Raw genomic sequence first — 17,442 nt, forward strand, 5'->3', positions numbered from 1 at the left:
GCTTGCACTAACATGGTGGCAATGTCAGAGAAGAGAAAAAAAGAGATAATCAATTGATGGTGCAAAACTGAGGTAGGCCTTGGCCACAGATTGGATATAGGGGCTGAGAGAGCAAGGAGGAGATGAGGATGACTGCTAAATTGTGAGCCTGAGAAACTGGGAGGAGAATGCTCTCCTCTACAGCAATTAATCCTAGTGCTTAGTAAATTGCCTGACACATAAGGACTTAATAAATGCTTGTTGATTAGTAGTTGAATTCCATTCATTCTGTAGTAAATGTCTTGATAGGGGAATATCTAGGGCATATATAATGAGACCCCAAGATCTACAGTAAGAGGACCTGAGAACTTGTGATCACCTTCTTGCCATTAGATAGCTGATTAATACCGAGGGTCATTTTTGAGTTTTAATTCTTGCCACTGGACCCACATGGCTCTGGAGGGGAGAGGCAGATGGCCTTGCACAAGTACAACCCTCCCTCAATCAAATCCACTTCACTCACTTGTGATATTAGGATCCTCTTTGAGAAAGAAGGACAAACAACTCTGTTCAACACTGGAGATATGAACACAAAAGCAAAGGTAGTCCTGTTCCTCAAGCATCTTACATTAGTAGGGGGAGACAACCTAGGTAAATAGTGTTTCGCCTCACAGTTAGCACTATTTGTGGAAGACTCCCAGAAATTTTTTCTGACACCTTTTTTAAAATTAAGAGTGAATTTTGGAATATTTTTGTTAAATTCTATATTTTTTATTTTTGTAAATTTTAAACTAAATATCTCATTTAATTTTAATATTTAATTTAATATTCTTTAATATCCTAAATTTAAATTATTTTTTCCTTTTCTTTTTACCATTTATTTTTAATATGGGTTTTATTCAATTTCTATGATACTGGCAAAGTATAGGTATTCTAATACATGAAAAAGATCATAAGAAAGTGATAGAGATAGTGTGACATAGTAGATAAAAGTTTGGGGTTTGAAGTCTGGAATACCTGGGCTCAAATCCGCGTCTGGCATTATCCTGAACAATCCTGAACAAACTCTATTTTACTCAGACGATTCTCTAGGATATAGTGAATGAATTAGGCACAGACTGTTGGAAGGGAGCTTCAGTGTAGGAATCCCATATGCTTGCTGCTGGCCTTGCATTTATGTATAAGAAACTGACCAAGTAAGATGAAACTAAAAAGAAAAATCTAAATTATTGTGCATTATGTCCATTAACTAGTATTTTCAAGTTAACCTCACCCCAAAAGATAGTATATAGATCTTAAAGGTACCCACATCATCTAAATCAGGTGAAATGACATGTAAAGCATTATGTACATGTTAATTTTTATAAGAGACAGCCTCTCCACAACAAGAATGTTACCTGCTTCTGCAGCTGCCTTCTCTTCTCTTCATTTTGCTCATCCCTTGCTTGAAGATCTCTCTCAAATTGGCCCTTCAGGGCTTGCATGTTAACCTCCAGCCTCAGCTTGGCATCCTCGGTGGCCTGCAGCTCATCCTCCAGCTCCTCCAGTTGAGTCTTCATCTCTTCCATCTGGGTTTCCAGAGCTCGTTTGGATTTCTCTAGTTCATGGACCTTGAAAACCGAATTAGTGTTCTTACTTTTTACCGTCATTTGTATAATCAGGCAACTAGATAGTATACTGCATGTTGAGTGTTGCATTGAAAGTCAAGGAAATCTGAATTTGAATCTTCCTCAGATACTTTTATTAGTCATGTGGTCCTGGGCATATCACCTAACCTCTCAGTCTTAGATTCCTCATCTATAAAATGAGCATAATAATAGCACCTTTTTCACACAGTTGTGAGGTCAAATGAGAGAACATGTAACATAATCTGCAAATAGTAAAGTGTTACATAAATGCTATATTATCATTTTATTACATAACATCATGAAGATTACTAATGAGTAACTTTGCATTTAACAGTACATAAGATATCCTTGACCAGAAACAACTGTTGTCCCAAAAGCAGAATTTTCCTTTCCCCCCTAGGTCTCCAATTTCTATCTTCCACATTGATTACAATTTTTTTCTATCTCTGCTCTGGTTTTACACATTCCTTCAACTCCTCAATATTATGGTGATATAAAATGGTTGTGATCACAGGTCTGTGTTCTGAGCTCAGCCCTTACTTTTTGGATTCTATCCTGAATTTGTAGCTGGTGGAGTCTGGCAATTGTGGGTTCTGGTGGGACCAGTGCTGGCAGACTAGCACAACAGAGATGAGAAGAAGGATTGGGAAAGACTCACGTTTTTGCCCACATCATCCTTGGAGCTAACCAGATCTTCCATTTCGGCTTTGAGCATTTTGTTGGTTCTTTCAAGTTCTTCTTTGGATTCCAGAGCCTCCTCCAGAGCCCGGGCTAAGGACAAGGCTTTTGTTTCCTTCTCTCTAGCTTCCGCCTCTGCTCTGTCTCTTTCATCAGCGTATTTGGAAGAGATATTTTTCTCCTCTGCTAACAACTGCAAAAACAGCCAAAAAACAAGGAAATAAGCACTGGCTAGAGATAAGTGTTAGGGACTTCAGAGGTTGTATCTGCATATCTTTTCGTCTTCATTTCTTAATCTCCACTGCAGAAAACAAAACAAAAAGCAAACCTCTATTACCCAGAGAAATTATTTAGCTATCTATGTAACAATCCAAAAAAAAATCTGCTTTAGTTTTTCTCAATTGACCACATTAAAAACCAAAAACAACTGAACCACTTTCTATATGCAATTATATCATCGTCCAGTTAATGCTGGTCAAAAAATGGCTGGATTAACATAAAATCAAAATAAAAACTTAATTCTGTTATGGGCCTGTTAACTTGTGTTCCAGTCTCCTATCCACAAGTGTCTGCCACAAATTTGTACTCTTGCTCACAAGAGGGGCCAAGGGAGAGTGGAGATGAGCAGCACATCCATCTCTATCACTGGAAAAATTCAAAGCATAACAAACTATTGCTATTAGCATAATCTTTATCTGCAGAGAAAAAAAATACAATATTACATAGTAACTCCTCATTTATACAAAGATCCAGCTACTGGAAAACCGAAGCTTGCAGAAGATAGCCAAAGCAAAATAAAAAAGCAAGATTTCAATGTCCATTGTTCATGTACTTCACTAGATGGGAGAGAGTGTTGGCTCCTCATTTAGACACTAAAGTAGATTAAAAGCAGTGATGACACGTTAGCTAACAGTACTGATAAGAGATTAAAAATAAGCAGAAAAAATGAGTTATAAAAACGACAGAAATCTTTATATACATATAAATATATAATGTAAAGGAAAACACACATGTACATCAGCCATCCCAGAAGGAGGTATGTGCTCTCTATATATGTATATCTGCAGAAGTAAACAGTTAAATAGAGTTAAAAATCTGAAAAGCTTTTGGCTGACAGATTTGAACCCCACTTGGACTTCTGTAATGTTTTGCAGTTTGAGGAATGGGATGGTTAGAAATACCCATATTCTGCCCACTTAGGGCAGCGAGGTGCCATGGTGAATAGAGTGTTAGATCCAGAATCAGAAAACCCCTTGTTCAAATTTGATATCAGACACTAGCTGTATGACTGAGGAAATCGCTGAACTTCTGTTTGCTTTAATTTCTCAAATGTAAAATGGTGGTGATAACGTTTACCTGCCAGTATTATTATGAAGATATTTGCAAAACACTTAACATAGTGCTTAACATACAGGAGGTACCATATAAATATTTGTAACCTTTTCTTTTCCCTTCCTCTTTAAGAGAATACCAGGGAGAGATAACAAAATGATAATTCAAATGCACTTTTATTTGAGAAATGGGTAACTGGAGAAACTGGAGAAAATTAAGGATATGATATCTTCAAATATTTGAAGGGATTAAAAAGGGATATTTGTTAAATTGGCAAAATAGATAAGGTCTAGTAATAGTCGATGCTGGACCAGCTATGGGATCATACCAATATACTGTTAGCAGAACTTCGAATTCTAAAATGTTCTAGAAAAAAACAATTTGGAATTATGCAGGAAAAATCACAATTTCATAGTCTTGGATCTAGCAGTCCTAGAAATATACCCTAAAGATGGCAAAGAGAAAGAAAAGTTCTGTATATGATAAAATGTAATAGCATTTTTGTAGTAGCAAAAAATAAACCAGAAAGAAAATGAATTGCTTATGGATTAGGGGAGAATTGAACATGTTTTTGGTGTATTCTGTGGCATAAAAATTGATAAATGCTAGGAATTTAAAGTAACATGGGAAGACAATATATTGAATAGCTACAGAGTAAAAAAAGCAGAATCAGAAGAACCACATACAAAGTGACTATAGCAATGTAAACACAAACAGCAATAACAGCAGGTGAACTCTAAAAATTCTGAGTCCCAGAGGACACTTTTTTAGCCTTTCTATAGAAAGGGTGAACACGGAGATGGAATTTTGCAATGATTATTATAAAATTTTCTTTTGTTCTACTTAATTTTCTGTGTTATAAAGAAGAGATTAATGTTGGAGGATATATCCAAAAATGACTTTAATAAAAAAAGGCATCAAGAAACTATGAAAAATAAGGGATTGGATTTAATTTTGCAAGTAAAAAGTACAAGAAAATAGATTTTGGCTTAACAGAAAGAACTTTCTTACGAAATTTTCTAGGAATGCAACACACCAGTGAGAAGTCCACATTGGATAAATGATCAAAAGATACAGATAATTTTCAAAATAGGAAAAAGAAATTAATAATCACTTGAAGAATGCTCCTACTTAGAAATAATGAGAGATACAAGGTATATAAAGTATTACCTCACACCTATTAAACAGGACAATAAAAAATAACAATGTTGATAAAATCGGGAAGACACAGATACACTTATTCTTTACTGGTGGAACTGAAAATTTGTAGAACATTTATGGAAAGCAATCTGATAAAACACAGTAAACTCATAAAAATTATCATATTCTTTGACCCAATTATTCCATTGTTAGCAATGAAAGTTTTTTTTTCAGTCAAAAAGGAGATATCTATATCAATTTTCATAATAGCATTATGTGTAATCACAAAAACTGGAAGCAATCTAAATATTCATCAGGAGAACTAATTGCATGTTGATACGTTCATATAAGTTGCCACAATGTAGTTAAAACTGACAGATGGGAAATATTTGGAAAATATATGAAGCAATGCAAAATGAGAAAAGCAGAGCTAGAAGAATGAAGTATATGTAAAATACAACCATAATTGAAGAAAAGTCAATGAGAATGAATGGGCAAAAAACACAAGATTCCTAGCGAGTACTTTAGAAGGAGCAACTGAAAAGCCATTATGATATTTTATATATAGGAATTAGTTTAAATGCAAATACTTAGTAATCAAATTTAGTTGGTTGAATTGATGTTTAACATTCATCTTTTAAACATTTAAAAAAATGTAATGTCCTCTAGGAGGCAGTAAATATCTATTCACTGAAGGTGAATGACACCCCATCAGGAATGGAAAGAATTGAACTAAATGATTTCTAAAATTCCTTTTGATAACTCAAAAAATAACTGATCATCATAACAATGACCCTGAAAAGTTATTGAGAAAAAGTTAAACTATTTTGAGTATGCTCTGCTTATGAAAGTAAAGAACCTAACACATTTTAGAAAAATTTTATGTTCAAAGTTCAAAGATAAAAAATTAATTTTGATTCTTAAGTCATTTTGAATTCTTTGAAATAGTGTGTATATATTTGTGTATACATACATACATATATAGGTATACATACATGTGTATAAATACCCATATACACATACATATATGTATTATACACGCATGCACATATACACATGTTCCTTGTCAATGCTGGATAAATTTAGCAGTCCAACAATCAAAGTGACCCTACTAATAATACTGTTTCCCTTTTCTAGGGAAATTCATTGTAATTCATTGTAAGGATAAATCCCTCTTTACTTCATAGATCGATATTTTTGGGTGAACAGAAGTTGTGGCAATTCATTGAGGAGAAATAGGAAATATCCAGAGGAGCTTCAAATACAAATTGACTCATTTAACTATATGTTAAGTTTACTATATGAACCACTGCAGGAAAAAGACCATAAGATCAGATTCTACCTGGTCAAACTTCTTTTGTTTCTTTTCCAAATTGGACACCAGTTGGCGCTGGTTGTCCAAGTCCACAACTAGGTCATCCAGCTCCTGCTGAAGCCTGTTCTTAGTCTTTTCCAGTTTGTCATAAGATGCTGCTTTCTCCTCATATTGCTGGGTAAGGCCTTCGATTTCTTTCTGGAGCTTCTTTTTGCCTTCTTCAAGGCCCTCCACGGTGCTGGCAAAATCTTGCAGCTTCTTCTTTGAATCAGAGAGCTGAAATAAGAAATTTAGGTAAGAATGGTGCTCTTAAGGGTGGGCCACTCAGTTCCCTGACATGGGTCCACCTTGTGTCTTTCCTTGAAATAATGAAGTAAACCAAGATTACTCTTGAAGACTTTCAGCCAGTGAGGAGAATGGAGTGGCTAATGACTAAACCAATGAAATAAACAACATGGTATAAGTTCTCTACAATCCACACTTTAGGTTCCTCTAGGATCTAATCCTAAAGATCTAATAAGTCTCATGTACTGAGTTGGGTCCTAGGGACAGCATAGATTCTTAGAACAAACCCTTCTGCCTCTTTCCAAATCCTGCCTATCCCTTGACTGGGATCAAAGTGGCACCTGTATATTAAGAGTTGAGATGTGCCGCTCCAGGTTTTGCTTGGCTTCCACTTCCTCATCCAGTTGGTCTTGCAGGCTGTTTCTTTCATCCTCTAGTTGGCGAAGTTTAGTAGACACATTCAACTTCTGTCGTGTTTCTTCTTGGAGCAATTCCTATAAAAAGAACACACCAAGTTTGCCTTCTATGAAGTTTTTGTGTCTCAGCCCCACTCCTCATTCCCTGCCACTTTAGCACATACTCACTTGAGTATCCTGCAGCTGGGATCCTAGGGATGCAACGTCTTTGGCCAATTTGATGGTCTTGCCTTCTGCCTCATTCAGCATCCCAGTGACACTCTCTACTTCATTCTATAGTTCAATTACATATAAGGATGGAAGAATTGGTTGATTGATTCAATTGATAATCCTTTCTGACCATTCACAAAACAGTACTCTATTGGATAGAAAAGCTAAAATCTGTTACATTTCAGGATTAAATACTGAATTGTTATCTGGGGTCTTCTTAAAACACAGCCTCACCTAAGCCTACATTGGTCGGGACTTGTAGAATATCCTCTAATGAGAGCTAAATTAAAGATGTACAAAAATAGAAAAGGCTGACTTGAGTGATGATGGGTTCACCTTCACAAAATGGACGTACTTACTAGGTATATGATAGGATTCCTTTTTCAGCAACAAATAAACAAAATTTCCTTTGGGTTCCTTCCAATTTTGAATTATTGCAATAAGTTGGCCTTAATCACCTTACCAAGAAAGGCCACAGGCAAAAGGTGATTTTGTGTCTAACCATTCTACTTTAATAAGATAGGTGCATGGTTGGACACTTACTATGGAAAGAAAGACCTTCCCTTTGGAAATATGCTTACTAGAAGTTTGCAGTTTCTTATTCTCATATTTATTTTTCCATCTATTTGGAGATACCTCAAGATAAGAAAGGCTGGGCCTTATATCTATCTTTAGGACCCTAAATAAATTTTCTTTCTTTTTTTTTTTTGTCACCCTAGAGAAAACTGTATTCAAGATCCTTGCTGTTCTAGATTTTTGTAGATCTAAGATAAACCATTTTAATCCCCTTCCTGGAATCCATTTCATTCACATTTGCACAGATAGTTTAAATTGATAAGAGTTTGTACCCATATGAGAAGTTGCTTTTGTTATGATGGTATAATCTTCTACAGAACACTCAGTCTCCAAAGCACAGAGGGGGGAAAAAACCACCTTTTCTCTATCCCGAATAAGTAAAATATTAATAAAGAATTTTTCTATACTTTGCTATTCACAGAATAGCTAAATCAGTGCAAATGAGTCAAATTCCTAAGAAGAAAAGGATGAAGGGGAAATGCAATAATGGTCTTTAATGAAATGGCTTGTTCATTTCTACCAAGAGACCAAACTAAAGGAAAATGATGATTTTTGCAATAGTGGAGACTGAGTGAGATTCACTAGACAGACAGAACTTTCTGGGAGAGCTACGAGACTTCAGAATAAATTATTTGGAGAGGCTTAGGGAATCTTAGGGAATTCCTCCTTGGAAAGAGCAATCGGAAAAACAACATCCACTGGCCCATTATGTGTTTGCAGAGTTGGGTAAGGCACAAGTAGAAAATATACAAGTATACCAGGGGTTAACATTAGACAATAGTTCAAATGAAAAGGGCATGAGGGTTTCAGGGGACTGCATGTTCAACAAGTCCACAGGATGATGGAGCAGCCAAAACTAATGTGATGTTAGGATGTACTGATAATAGGACAGATTATAGAACAAAAGACATTATAGACCCATTACATTCTGCTTTGGTCAGACCACACTTGGAGAAGTTTACAGCTCTGACTGCCATATTTTAGAATAGATAATAAGTTAGAACAAGTTCAAAGGAAAGAAAATAACAGAAGAGATTTACAACTATTACATAGGATTGGTTGAAGGAACTGGGGATACTTTATCTTGAGGAGAGAAGACTTGAGGGGTTGGAGATGAGGTATAAGACAAAACTGGAAGCGACAAATTTCAAAGAAGTCAATGTAGGCACATTGTTGGGAATAATACCCCAGCAATTAGAGCTATCTAAAAATGGAATGAGCTTCCAGAGGAGACAGTGAGTTCTCTAGCACTGAAAGTCTTCAAACAGATGCTAGCTGACCACTTGGAAGAGTGTACAAGAAATTCCTGATCAGGTAAGAATTGTCCTAGATGACCTTGCAGGTCCTTGTCAACTCTGAGATGATATGGTGGTATGGTTAGATGGGGGCACTGGACCTAGAGTCAGGAAGACTTGAATTCAAATCCAGTCACAGGCCCTTACTAGCTTATTAGCTGGACACATCACTTTACCATTGTCTACATGTTTCTTTGATTCTAAAATGTTGATCATGTTAGCATTTACTTCCCAGGATTGTTGTGAGGATCCAATGAAATCATATAAGGCAAAACATTAAATAAATGTGAGCTCTTATTCTTACTTCTATTTCCTGCACTGCAAAATGGGGATTTTGTAATTCCCAGAAGAACCAATGAAATAATATTCTTAAGGTACTTAGCATAGTTGCTGGTGCATAGTAGATACTAATCATAATTATGACCTCAGTTTCCTCATCTTTAAGATGAGGATTATAATAGTACCTATGTTGTGAGGATCAGAAGAAAAAATAATTATAAAACACTTAGCATGGTGCCTGGCACATAGTAAGTACTACCTCACTACTATTATTACCTTGGTTTCTTCATCTGTGAAATGGGGATAATAGCAGCACCTACCTCTCCGAGTTTTTGTAAGAATCCTATGAGATAATATTTTTAAGGCATTTAACACAGTGTCTGGCACCTAGTAGATTCTATATAAATGTTAGCTATTATTGCCATGATGCTGTTGTGATTTTTATGATTAATTATGGACTTTGCTAACCTGAAAATTTCAGCCATTTCCAAAAGCTGAGGCAATTAAGGTGGCCACTGCTTGGATCCCACCTGTTCTATTCTGGGACAGTGATGGGCTCCCAAACTCACCTGCAGCTTGTGGACTTTGTCGTTGAGCTCTGCCCTCACTCGCTCCCCATCACTGCATTTGGACTGGAGGTCCTGCACCTGTGTCTCCAGCTTCTTCTTTTTGTGTTCCACTTCTTGCTTCGCTTGGTTCAGGGACCTCAGTTCATTGGCCAGATCTGCATTGTCTTTTTCCAGAGTCTGCTTGTTCTTGTCCAGATTGGCTTTAGCCTATCCCCAGAGCATAAGAGAAGAAACATGGCAGTTAAACCTGAGACTGGAGGGTGCAAAAGCTGGCTATGGAAGCAATAGAATCTAACTGAATTCAATATTTATGGAGCCCATACTGCATATGTTTATGGTGAGTAAAGAGGAGAAAAAACATGGTCTCTGCCCTCCAGGTATTTATAATCTAATAGGAGACTAAGACAAGTACACAGATAAGAACTACTGCAAGTTGGCATTGATTATCATAGTTTTTGATAGTCACTTCTATTCTATTTCAGTTTCCTTATCTCTAAAGTGGGTGATAATAATACCCCCACTTTGCAGAATTGTTATGAAGATCAAATGAGATTATAAAGCATATTTTCTAGCGTAGGTACTATATAAATGCTGGCTATCTTTATTATCAGGATGATGACAATGATGGACAATGTAGAACACAGAATCCTAGATTCAGAGTCAGAAAGATCCAACTTTAAATCCTACCTCATGAACTGATTAGCTATGTGTCTCTTGGCAAGTCATTTAGCCTTTCTTATCCCCTCATTTTCCACATCTGTTAAGTGGGGATAAATGAGATACACAAGGGAGGCAGATAAGATAACACAGTGTAAAGGACTCTGCAAACCTTAAAATTCTGTATAATGTTAACTATTGTGATTTCTATCAAAAGGGGGCAAATATTTTCTCTCTACCAAACTCTCCTTTACTCAGAGTGCTATTGTTTGAAAGATTAAATGAGTGCTTGGAAAGAACTCATTCCCACTCTAATCAGCTGCAACTCGCAAGGCAGGTTGGGTTTACCCTCTTGAACTGCTCCAATTGCTCAGTGAGCTCTTCTACAGCTTGTGTGTGTTTCTGTCTCATCTCTTGGACTTGGGCTTCATGCGTCCGAGTCTCCTCATCGAGGGCCTTCTTCAGTACTGTCACTTCTTGTTCCCTCTTGGCTCTGAATAGGAACAAAGAACGGGAACAAGGAGAGGGGAATGAAGACATGGGGAGGGAAAGTAGCAGCTTTCTACTTGATGGAGTATCAATGACCAGTCTGTAATCTTAAATCAGCTTCTCTTTGTGGTCTTGTGGTTATATGAATGTGCATGTATGTGTTTAAGAAAGATGAAATAATTTTAATTTTAACCTAATATAATTTAGAAAGCAGACAGTTATCATAAATCATGGAATGCAAGGTCACTAAATCCAATCCAATTCACTGTTGGCATGAGGGGGATAACTATTGTTCTTTGTTGCTTTAGCTACATTAGTCTTTCCATTCATGTAAATAACTGGGAATTGAATTTTTAATACCATTATTTAAGTTAAAAAACACAATTTTTAAAGAGGGAGATATGCAAGTGTCCATTGTGAGAAACAATGTGGATGTTGAATTTGAGGGGCATGTGGCACAGATGACAGACTTCTGTACCTGAGTTCCTGCTGTGTTGCTGTGCTGTCCAAAGTGTCTTCTAGTTCTGTCTTCAATGCCTCAAGCTCTTCCCCCAGGTCTCTTTTCTGTTTCTCAGCCTTATTTCTTGCTGCCCGTTCTGAGTCCAAATCTTCTTGGAGATCAGAGATATGGCCCTCCAATTCTCTTATCTTCTTCAAGGCATTGTTTTTCTGAGCAATTTCATCATCAAGCCTGTGAAAAGGAAGTCATCATGGCCTATTCTGAAGGACTTACTTATACTCTATCTCTATGGTGATGCTACAGGAAATTCTTTTCCAGAACCAGATGCTCTTGTTCCCCTTGATATCAGCAATGTTCCTCCTGCACCCTTCTATTATCATGGACACAAGTTCCAAAGCCTGAGAGAAATTGGGTTGAAGAAAAGTGAGACAACCCATTGTTCCATTCCAATCCTAGTTTTGTTTGTTTGTTTGTTTGTTTGTTTGGGTTGTTTGGGTTTTTGTTTTGGTCCTGACCTGTGATTTAATAACATAGAGTCTTAATGTGGAAATTTTCTTCAGTGAGCCATATTACTACCTCATATGCAACTTCATAGTCTTAAAAAAGTAGTCTGAAGCAGTGAGAAATTAAGTGATTTGCCTATGCTAATATGTCTCAGAAGCAAGACTTGAATTGAGATTTTCCTGATTCCAAAACTAGCCATCTCTCCACTGTATAGCCCTTCTTCTAGTCTTTTACAGACGCCAAAATAATTTATTCAACAATTACAGATCACCTACTATGGATAAGGCATTAGTAGTAGGTGCTATAGGCAATACATAAAATGTCTAAGCCTGGTTCCTGCCCTCAGAAGCCTGTTTAGGAAGGAGTTTAGGCTGGCAAGAGAATCAATTGTATACAAATTACTATTAACACAAAGTAGTATGTAATACAACTACCACAAGAATGGTACAAAATGTACAAAATAATAGTACAAAGGGCTAAGGGAACTTAGTTATGGATCACTTCTGGTTGAGTTGAACATAAATGGTTTTAAAGAGGAAAGGATATTTAAATTGGGCCTAAAAGAATGGCTAGATTTTAATGGAAGGAGTGATTTGGGAGTGAAGAGAAAGCATTGGAGTATTACAGATTCCAGAAAATAGCATCAAGGACAGGTTTGGAAGCTAGAAAGGCAACGTGCATTTTGAAAATGACAAGTAGGCTAGTTTCACTAGAGCTTAGATAGGATTTATGAAGGAAAATAATGGGAGATAAAGTTGGTAATTTATGAGAGCTAGGCTTTGGAAGATCTTTAAAGAATTTGGATTTCATTTGGTAGCCAGTAAAGAGATATCAAAGTTTTTTAAGCTGGGGAATAACTGTGGTATTTAGAGAAACTTATCTCGAAATGCTTTTAGGATAGACTGGAAGGGAAGGATGCATTAGTTAAGAGAGCAAAAGTTATAATCCAAATATGAAATTAAAAGGGTATTGTTGAAGCTGATCATAGTCGTAGGAGTGGCTCCCTGTAAGATATTTTGCAGAAGGAATGACCAGCACTCAGTGATAGGTATTTGGGGCAGGGAAAAGGACACAGGAAGAGGAATCAAGGCTAAGAAGTACATTGGTATCATGGATGAAAATAAGAGGGAGAAAAAGAGGAAGAAGTAGATTAGAGAAAAATAGTTTGAGGCACGGTTAGGAGAATGTGGTCAGAAAAACGCAATACCAGGACACTCTCAGAATCCCTCTAAAGAACTTTAGAATTGATTGTACAACATGGGAGATACTGGCATAGGACTACTCAGCATGGCATGCCCTCATCAGAGAAGGTTCTGTGCTCTAGGAGCAAAGCAGAATTGAATTAACTCAGAAGAAACAAGAAATACACAGAGTTAGAGAATCCATCCTAAATGTTCATATGAACTGTTTGTGTCCAACCCGTGGTAGAGCATTCCAAGCTCATACTGGTCTGATCAGTCACATTCTAATATAGTGATATCATTTTTGGTCCTCTTTGAGAATGAAGGAAAACAATTAACCAATGAGATATAACATCTAAAACTGTCCAACATGGTATAATTATAAGAATCAAGCTTGACCCTACAGAAAAGATTAGAAAATATCCCTTTCTTCTTTGCAAAGATAGGGACCGGGGATGTGTAGAAAACATTGACTATACTATCCGCTTTGGTCAACATTGTTAGTTTTGCTAAAATTGCTTTGCCACTACTTCTTTTTAATTCTCTTAGAAACAGCGATTCACTGAGTAGAAGAAAGGTACAGATCTATTTGAAAATGAAAGTTACTTTAAAAACAAAAGACATTAATTTTTTTAATTAGGAAAGAAGAAAATATTCAGCAAGCAGCTGGAATTATGGGCCTGGACCTTGGTGGGGAAATTAGGATTGGAGAAATAGATATGGCAGTCATTCTGTCACAAAAACTTCCCCATTAAAGTTGTGAAGGGCTAAGATCACTGAGGGGGAGGACATAGAAAGAGCAGAGAAGAAAGCCCAGAAAATAACACATAAGGAGTTTGAGAAAGCCTAGAAATAATAACAATAACAACAGCAAGCATTTATATAGAGCTTTTAGGTTTACAGAGCACTTTGTACATATTATCTCGTTTGGTCCTCACAACAAACACTATGAAATAAATTCTATTGTTTATCTTCATGTTATAGATAAGAAAACTGAGAAAGACAGAAGTTAGAAAATTTTCACAGGATCTCACAGCTAATAAGTATATGAGGTCTTCCTGACTCCAGGTGCAGTGCTCTGTTCACCTAATGAGATCTACAGATTAGAGTTTTATGATTGAGTTTGCTGAGGAAAATACAGGAAATCTCCAAAGTCAGTGCAATTTTAAGCTTTGTTAGAATACAACTATAATACAAAGCAGTATGTAATAAATACCATAGGAACAATATAAAGGGCTACAGGAACTCGGGAGAGAGGACTCATTTCTGGTTGGGTTGAACAGAAATGGTTTCGAGGAGGAAAGAATGTGTAAATTAGGTCTTCAAAGATAGACAGGATTTCAATGGAAGGAGTTATTTAGAAGTGAAGAGAAGGCATTAGAGGATTCCAGACATAGGAAATAACATTGAGGATAGGTTTAGAAGCAGGAAAGGGCAAGGTACATTTTCTTAATTTTAAAATGCCTATGACTTTTAGGATATCCTAATAGTACCAACCCTCAAAGATATTCTCAAATTATACTTAGACTATCCAAGTCAGTCCGGCTTACCTGGCCAGAGCTGCTTGTAATTCCTCTTCTTTCTTGGCCAGCTGCATTTTCAGCTCAGCAATTTGGGCCTGGAGGTCAGCAATCTGTTCATGGAAGTCACTTGCATCTCCCTCTAGTTTCCTCTTCATTTTCTCCAGCTCCTGTCTACTCTTCTCTTCCTTCTTTAGACGTACTAAAAAAAAAGTAAACATCTCTTGAAATGGAAAAAAGCAGCTCAAGAGATGTTTGGGAAATCCACCTCTAAACTTGAATGAAGAAGTAAGAATCAAGAGAATGAAACACACAGTCATGAAAATCATGCAAACCATGACTGCAAAAATCAGTCAAACTAATGAAAAATTATAATGAATAAACTGGGTCCCAAAGAGAAGCAAGATCTGTAGATGTGGAAAGCAATACAATATGCTTTCGGATATGATGTCTGTGGCAGCAGGCTTGCCTTACATTTTTGGCTGTTACAAGAAATAATTAAGTGGTGGGAATAGGAAAGGGGTTAAAGAGTCACACTATGGTTAAGAAAACAAAAGGAAACAATAATACTATTTTTAAAAGATAAGAAAATGAACTTCTGCTCAAGTACATTTAAGTTGAAATAATCAGGAAAAGTGATACCTAGTAATTCCTACATCTAAATAATTACTTTGATTCATGAATAATAAATAATAATAGGAAAATTTCATACTGATGTGTTAATTTGCAATTTACCAAGCATTTTTCTCACAGAAGCTCTGGAAGATATATCTAAGTATATGTTTTGTTTTATTAAAAAAAAAATAAATTTAGTTCTTAAGTCCTTCTGGTTAGTGTATTTACCTTCCAGTTCTGAAATCATAGATTCATGCTTGTTCTTTAGCTTTGTAAGGTTCTTTGCTTTTTCCTCTTCTTCTGCCAAATTTGTTGTTAAATCACTTATTCTTTCTTCAAGGAGTTTTCTTTCCTTTTGTGAAAACAAGAAATATTGTTTACTTGTTGGGGGGGGAAGCTTTTCAGGAGTTTCCTGGTAGTAAGTAAGAGAAAGGATATATTCCAGGAGGGAATAACCTAGGATGAAGAGGAGTTCTCCCTAACAGAGAATAGGTCAAGTTCTCCATCTCTTGTCTCTATCTCTATCTCTGTTTCCTTTTTCTCTCCCTTCCTCCCCCAAAACTCATATATGTATAAGTCAGATGTAAAAAACTAAAAACAAGTAAAAAAAGATATCAATAAAATGTTTTAAAGTAGGTCTTATATAATTTTAAAAGGCTTGAAACACAAGTATTTAAAATTCCTGGAATAATCTAGCCACATCTTGGAGGAAAGGGAGAATATTTCAGGTCCATATCAGTAACTCTGAACTTTTTAAGTCAATAAGCTTAATCCACTCACTTTGGTTAATTTGTTGTTTTGATCATCCATGACCAAGATGTCATCCTCCATTTTCTTTATTTTTGCCTCAGCTGTGACTTTTTCAAGCTGTAGTTTTTGCCTTGCAGCTTCTTCTTCCTCTAGCTGTTCCTCAAGGTCCTTTATTGGGGGCAAATAAACAATCAATCACAAAATCACAGAATGGGAATGGCTTCTGAGGGAACTTGGAACAACATTCACCAAGCCTATAATCTTCTTCTACAAGATCTTTTCAGTTTTCCTGTACTTTACTCCCATCTACATACTCCAAAATCTGGTAACACTAGCCCGCTTGATGTTCTACTCATAGCACACTCCATCCCCAGCTCTATATCTTAACATGGCTGTCTTCCATGCCTTAGATGCTGTGCCTTCTCACCATTACCTCTTAAGCTTTCTTCTCCTCTTAAGATTCTCTTCCATCTATTCTATGTACATCTTAGAAGTACCTAATCATTTCCATGCTGTCCTCCTCATTAAAACATAAACTGATTGAGGGCAGGAACTGTTTTTGCCTAAATCTTGTGTATTGCCAACACTTAGCAAAGTGCCTGGCACATATTAAGTACTTAATAAATACTTATTAACTGACTTGTTAATCTGAAAGCAGTAGAGTTGGGAAGTGCTCAAGCAAGGCTTCTTAAACTTTTTACACTCACGACCCCTTTTTGCCCAAGAAATTTTTATACAATCCTTTCTCGAATATGAACTGAGGTGTTTCTTGCATGTTCATGCACGCACAGAACAAATTGTTCAGGTTGTGTGTTTAAAACTAAGGCTGCAGTGAAATTAGGTGATGCAACATGGGCAAACACTACCAGAAACAATTTAGATTCATTCCAGATTTGATTCTGAATTATTTTTGGTCATTGTGCTCAGAGATTTTTCACAGCCCCCACATTCATTTATGTGACCCCATATGGGATTGCGACCACAGTTTAAGAAGCTTTGGTACAGAGATCATCTGAATCAACCTTGCTACATTTACACATGAGAAACTGAGACCCAGAAAGGAAAAGTAATTGGTTGGAGATGGCTAAACTTAATAAGGTACTAAACAAACAAGGGAAAATTAAGTTTTCCTGAAATAAGGAGAATTAGAGAATTCTGAGGAAACCAAGAAAGCAGCAAACCTAGAGCCAGTAGTGTGGATAGACAAGACAAAAAGTCTTCCTAGGACATAATACAAAGGGATATTTCCCATCCTGTCCCCATCCATTACTTTTTATAAATCCCTATAATTTTCTGGGTTTAAAATTTTTTTAGTTTATATATGTATAATTCATTTTTATGTATTTCTACATGAGCATTTTCCTTTCAAAGTTTATTGGAATTGTCTTGGATCACTGAATTGCTGAGAGGAGCTAAGTTTTTTTCTTTTTTTTTCTCCTGAGGCTGGGGTTAAGTGACTTGCCCAGGCTCACACAGCTAGGAAGTGTTCAGTGTCTGAGGCCACATTTGAACTCTGGTCCTCCTGACTTCAGGGCTGGTGCTCTATCCACTGCGCCACCTAGCT

The 17,442-nt window shown here is 36.5% G+C and overlaps 1 protein-coding gene across 2 annotated transcripts in view; it reads right to left on the reverse strand.

Annotated features, from left to right (window-relative positions):
* MYH11 (myosin heavy chain 11) overlaps positions 1-17,442 on the reverse strand; it is a 122,787-nt gene that overhangs the window by 11,920 nt on the left and 93,425 nt on the right. For both annotated transcript variants that reach the window (XM_074280620.1, XM_074280619.1), the window contains 11 exons: positions 15,909-16,046; positions 15,357-15,480; positions 14,544-14,715; positions 11,327-11,539; positions 10,708-10,852; positions 9,703-9,909; positions 6,942-7,046; positions 6,699-6,851; positions 6,100-6,348; positions 2,266-2,478; positions 1,377-1,589 (listed from right to left, as the gene is read on the reverse strand). In XM_074280620.1, the coding sequence (XP_074136721.1) occupies positions 1,377-1,589; positions 2,266-2,478; positions 6,100-6,348; positions 6,699-6,851; positions 6,942-7,046; positions 9,703-9,909; positions 10,708-10,852; positions 11,327-11,539; positions 14,544-14,715; positions 15,357-15,480; positions 15,909-16,046 (1,932 nt within the window). The remainder of the gene's footprint in view (positions 1-1,376; positions 1,590-2,265; positions 2,479-6,099; positions 6,349-6,698; positions 6,852-6,941; positions 7,047-9,702; positions 9,910-10,707; positions 10,853-11,326; positions 11,540-14,543; positions 14,716-15,356; positions 15,481-15,908; positions 16,047-17,442) is intronic.

The sequence above is a fragment of the Sminthopsis crassicaudata genome, chromosome 1, assembly GCF_048593235.1.
Source record: "Sminthopsis crassicaudata isolate SCR6 chromosome 1, ASM4859323v1, whole genome shotgun sequence".
Classification (NCBI taxonomy): domain Eukaryota; kingdom Metazoa; phylum Chordata; class Mammalia; order Dasyuromorphia; family Dasyuridae; genus Sminthopsis; species Sminthopsis crassicaudata.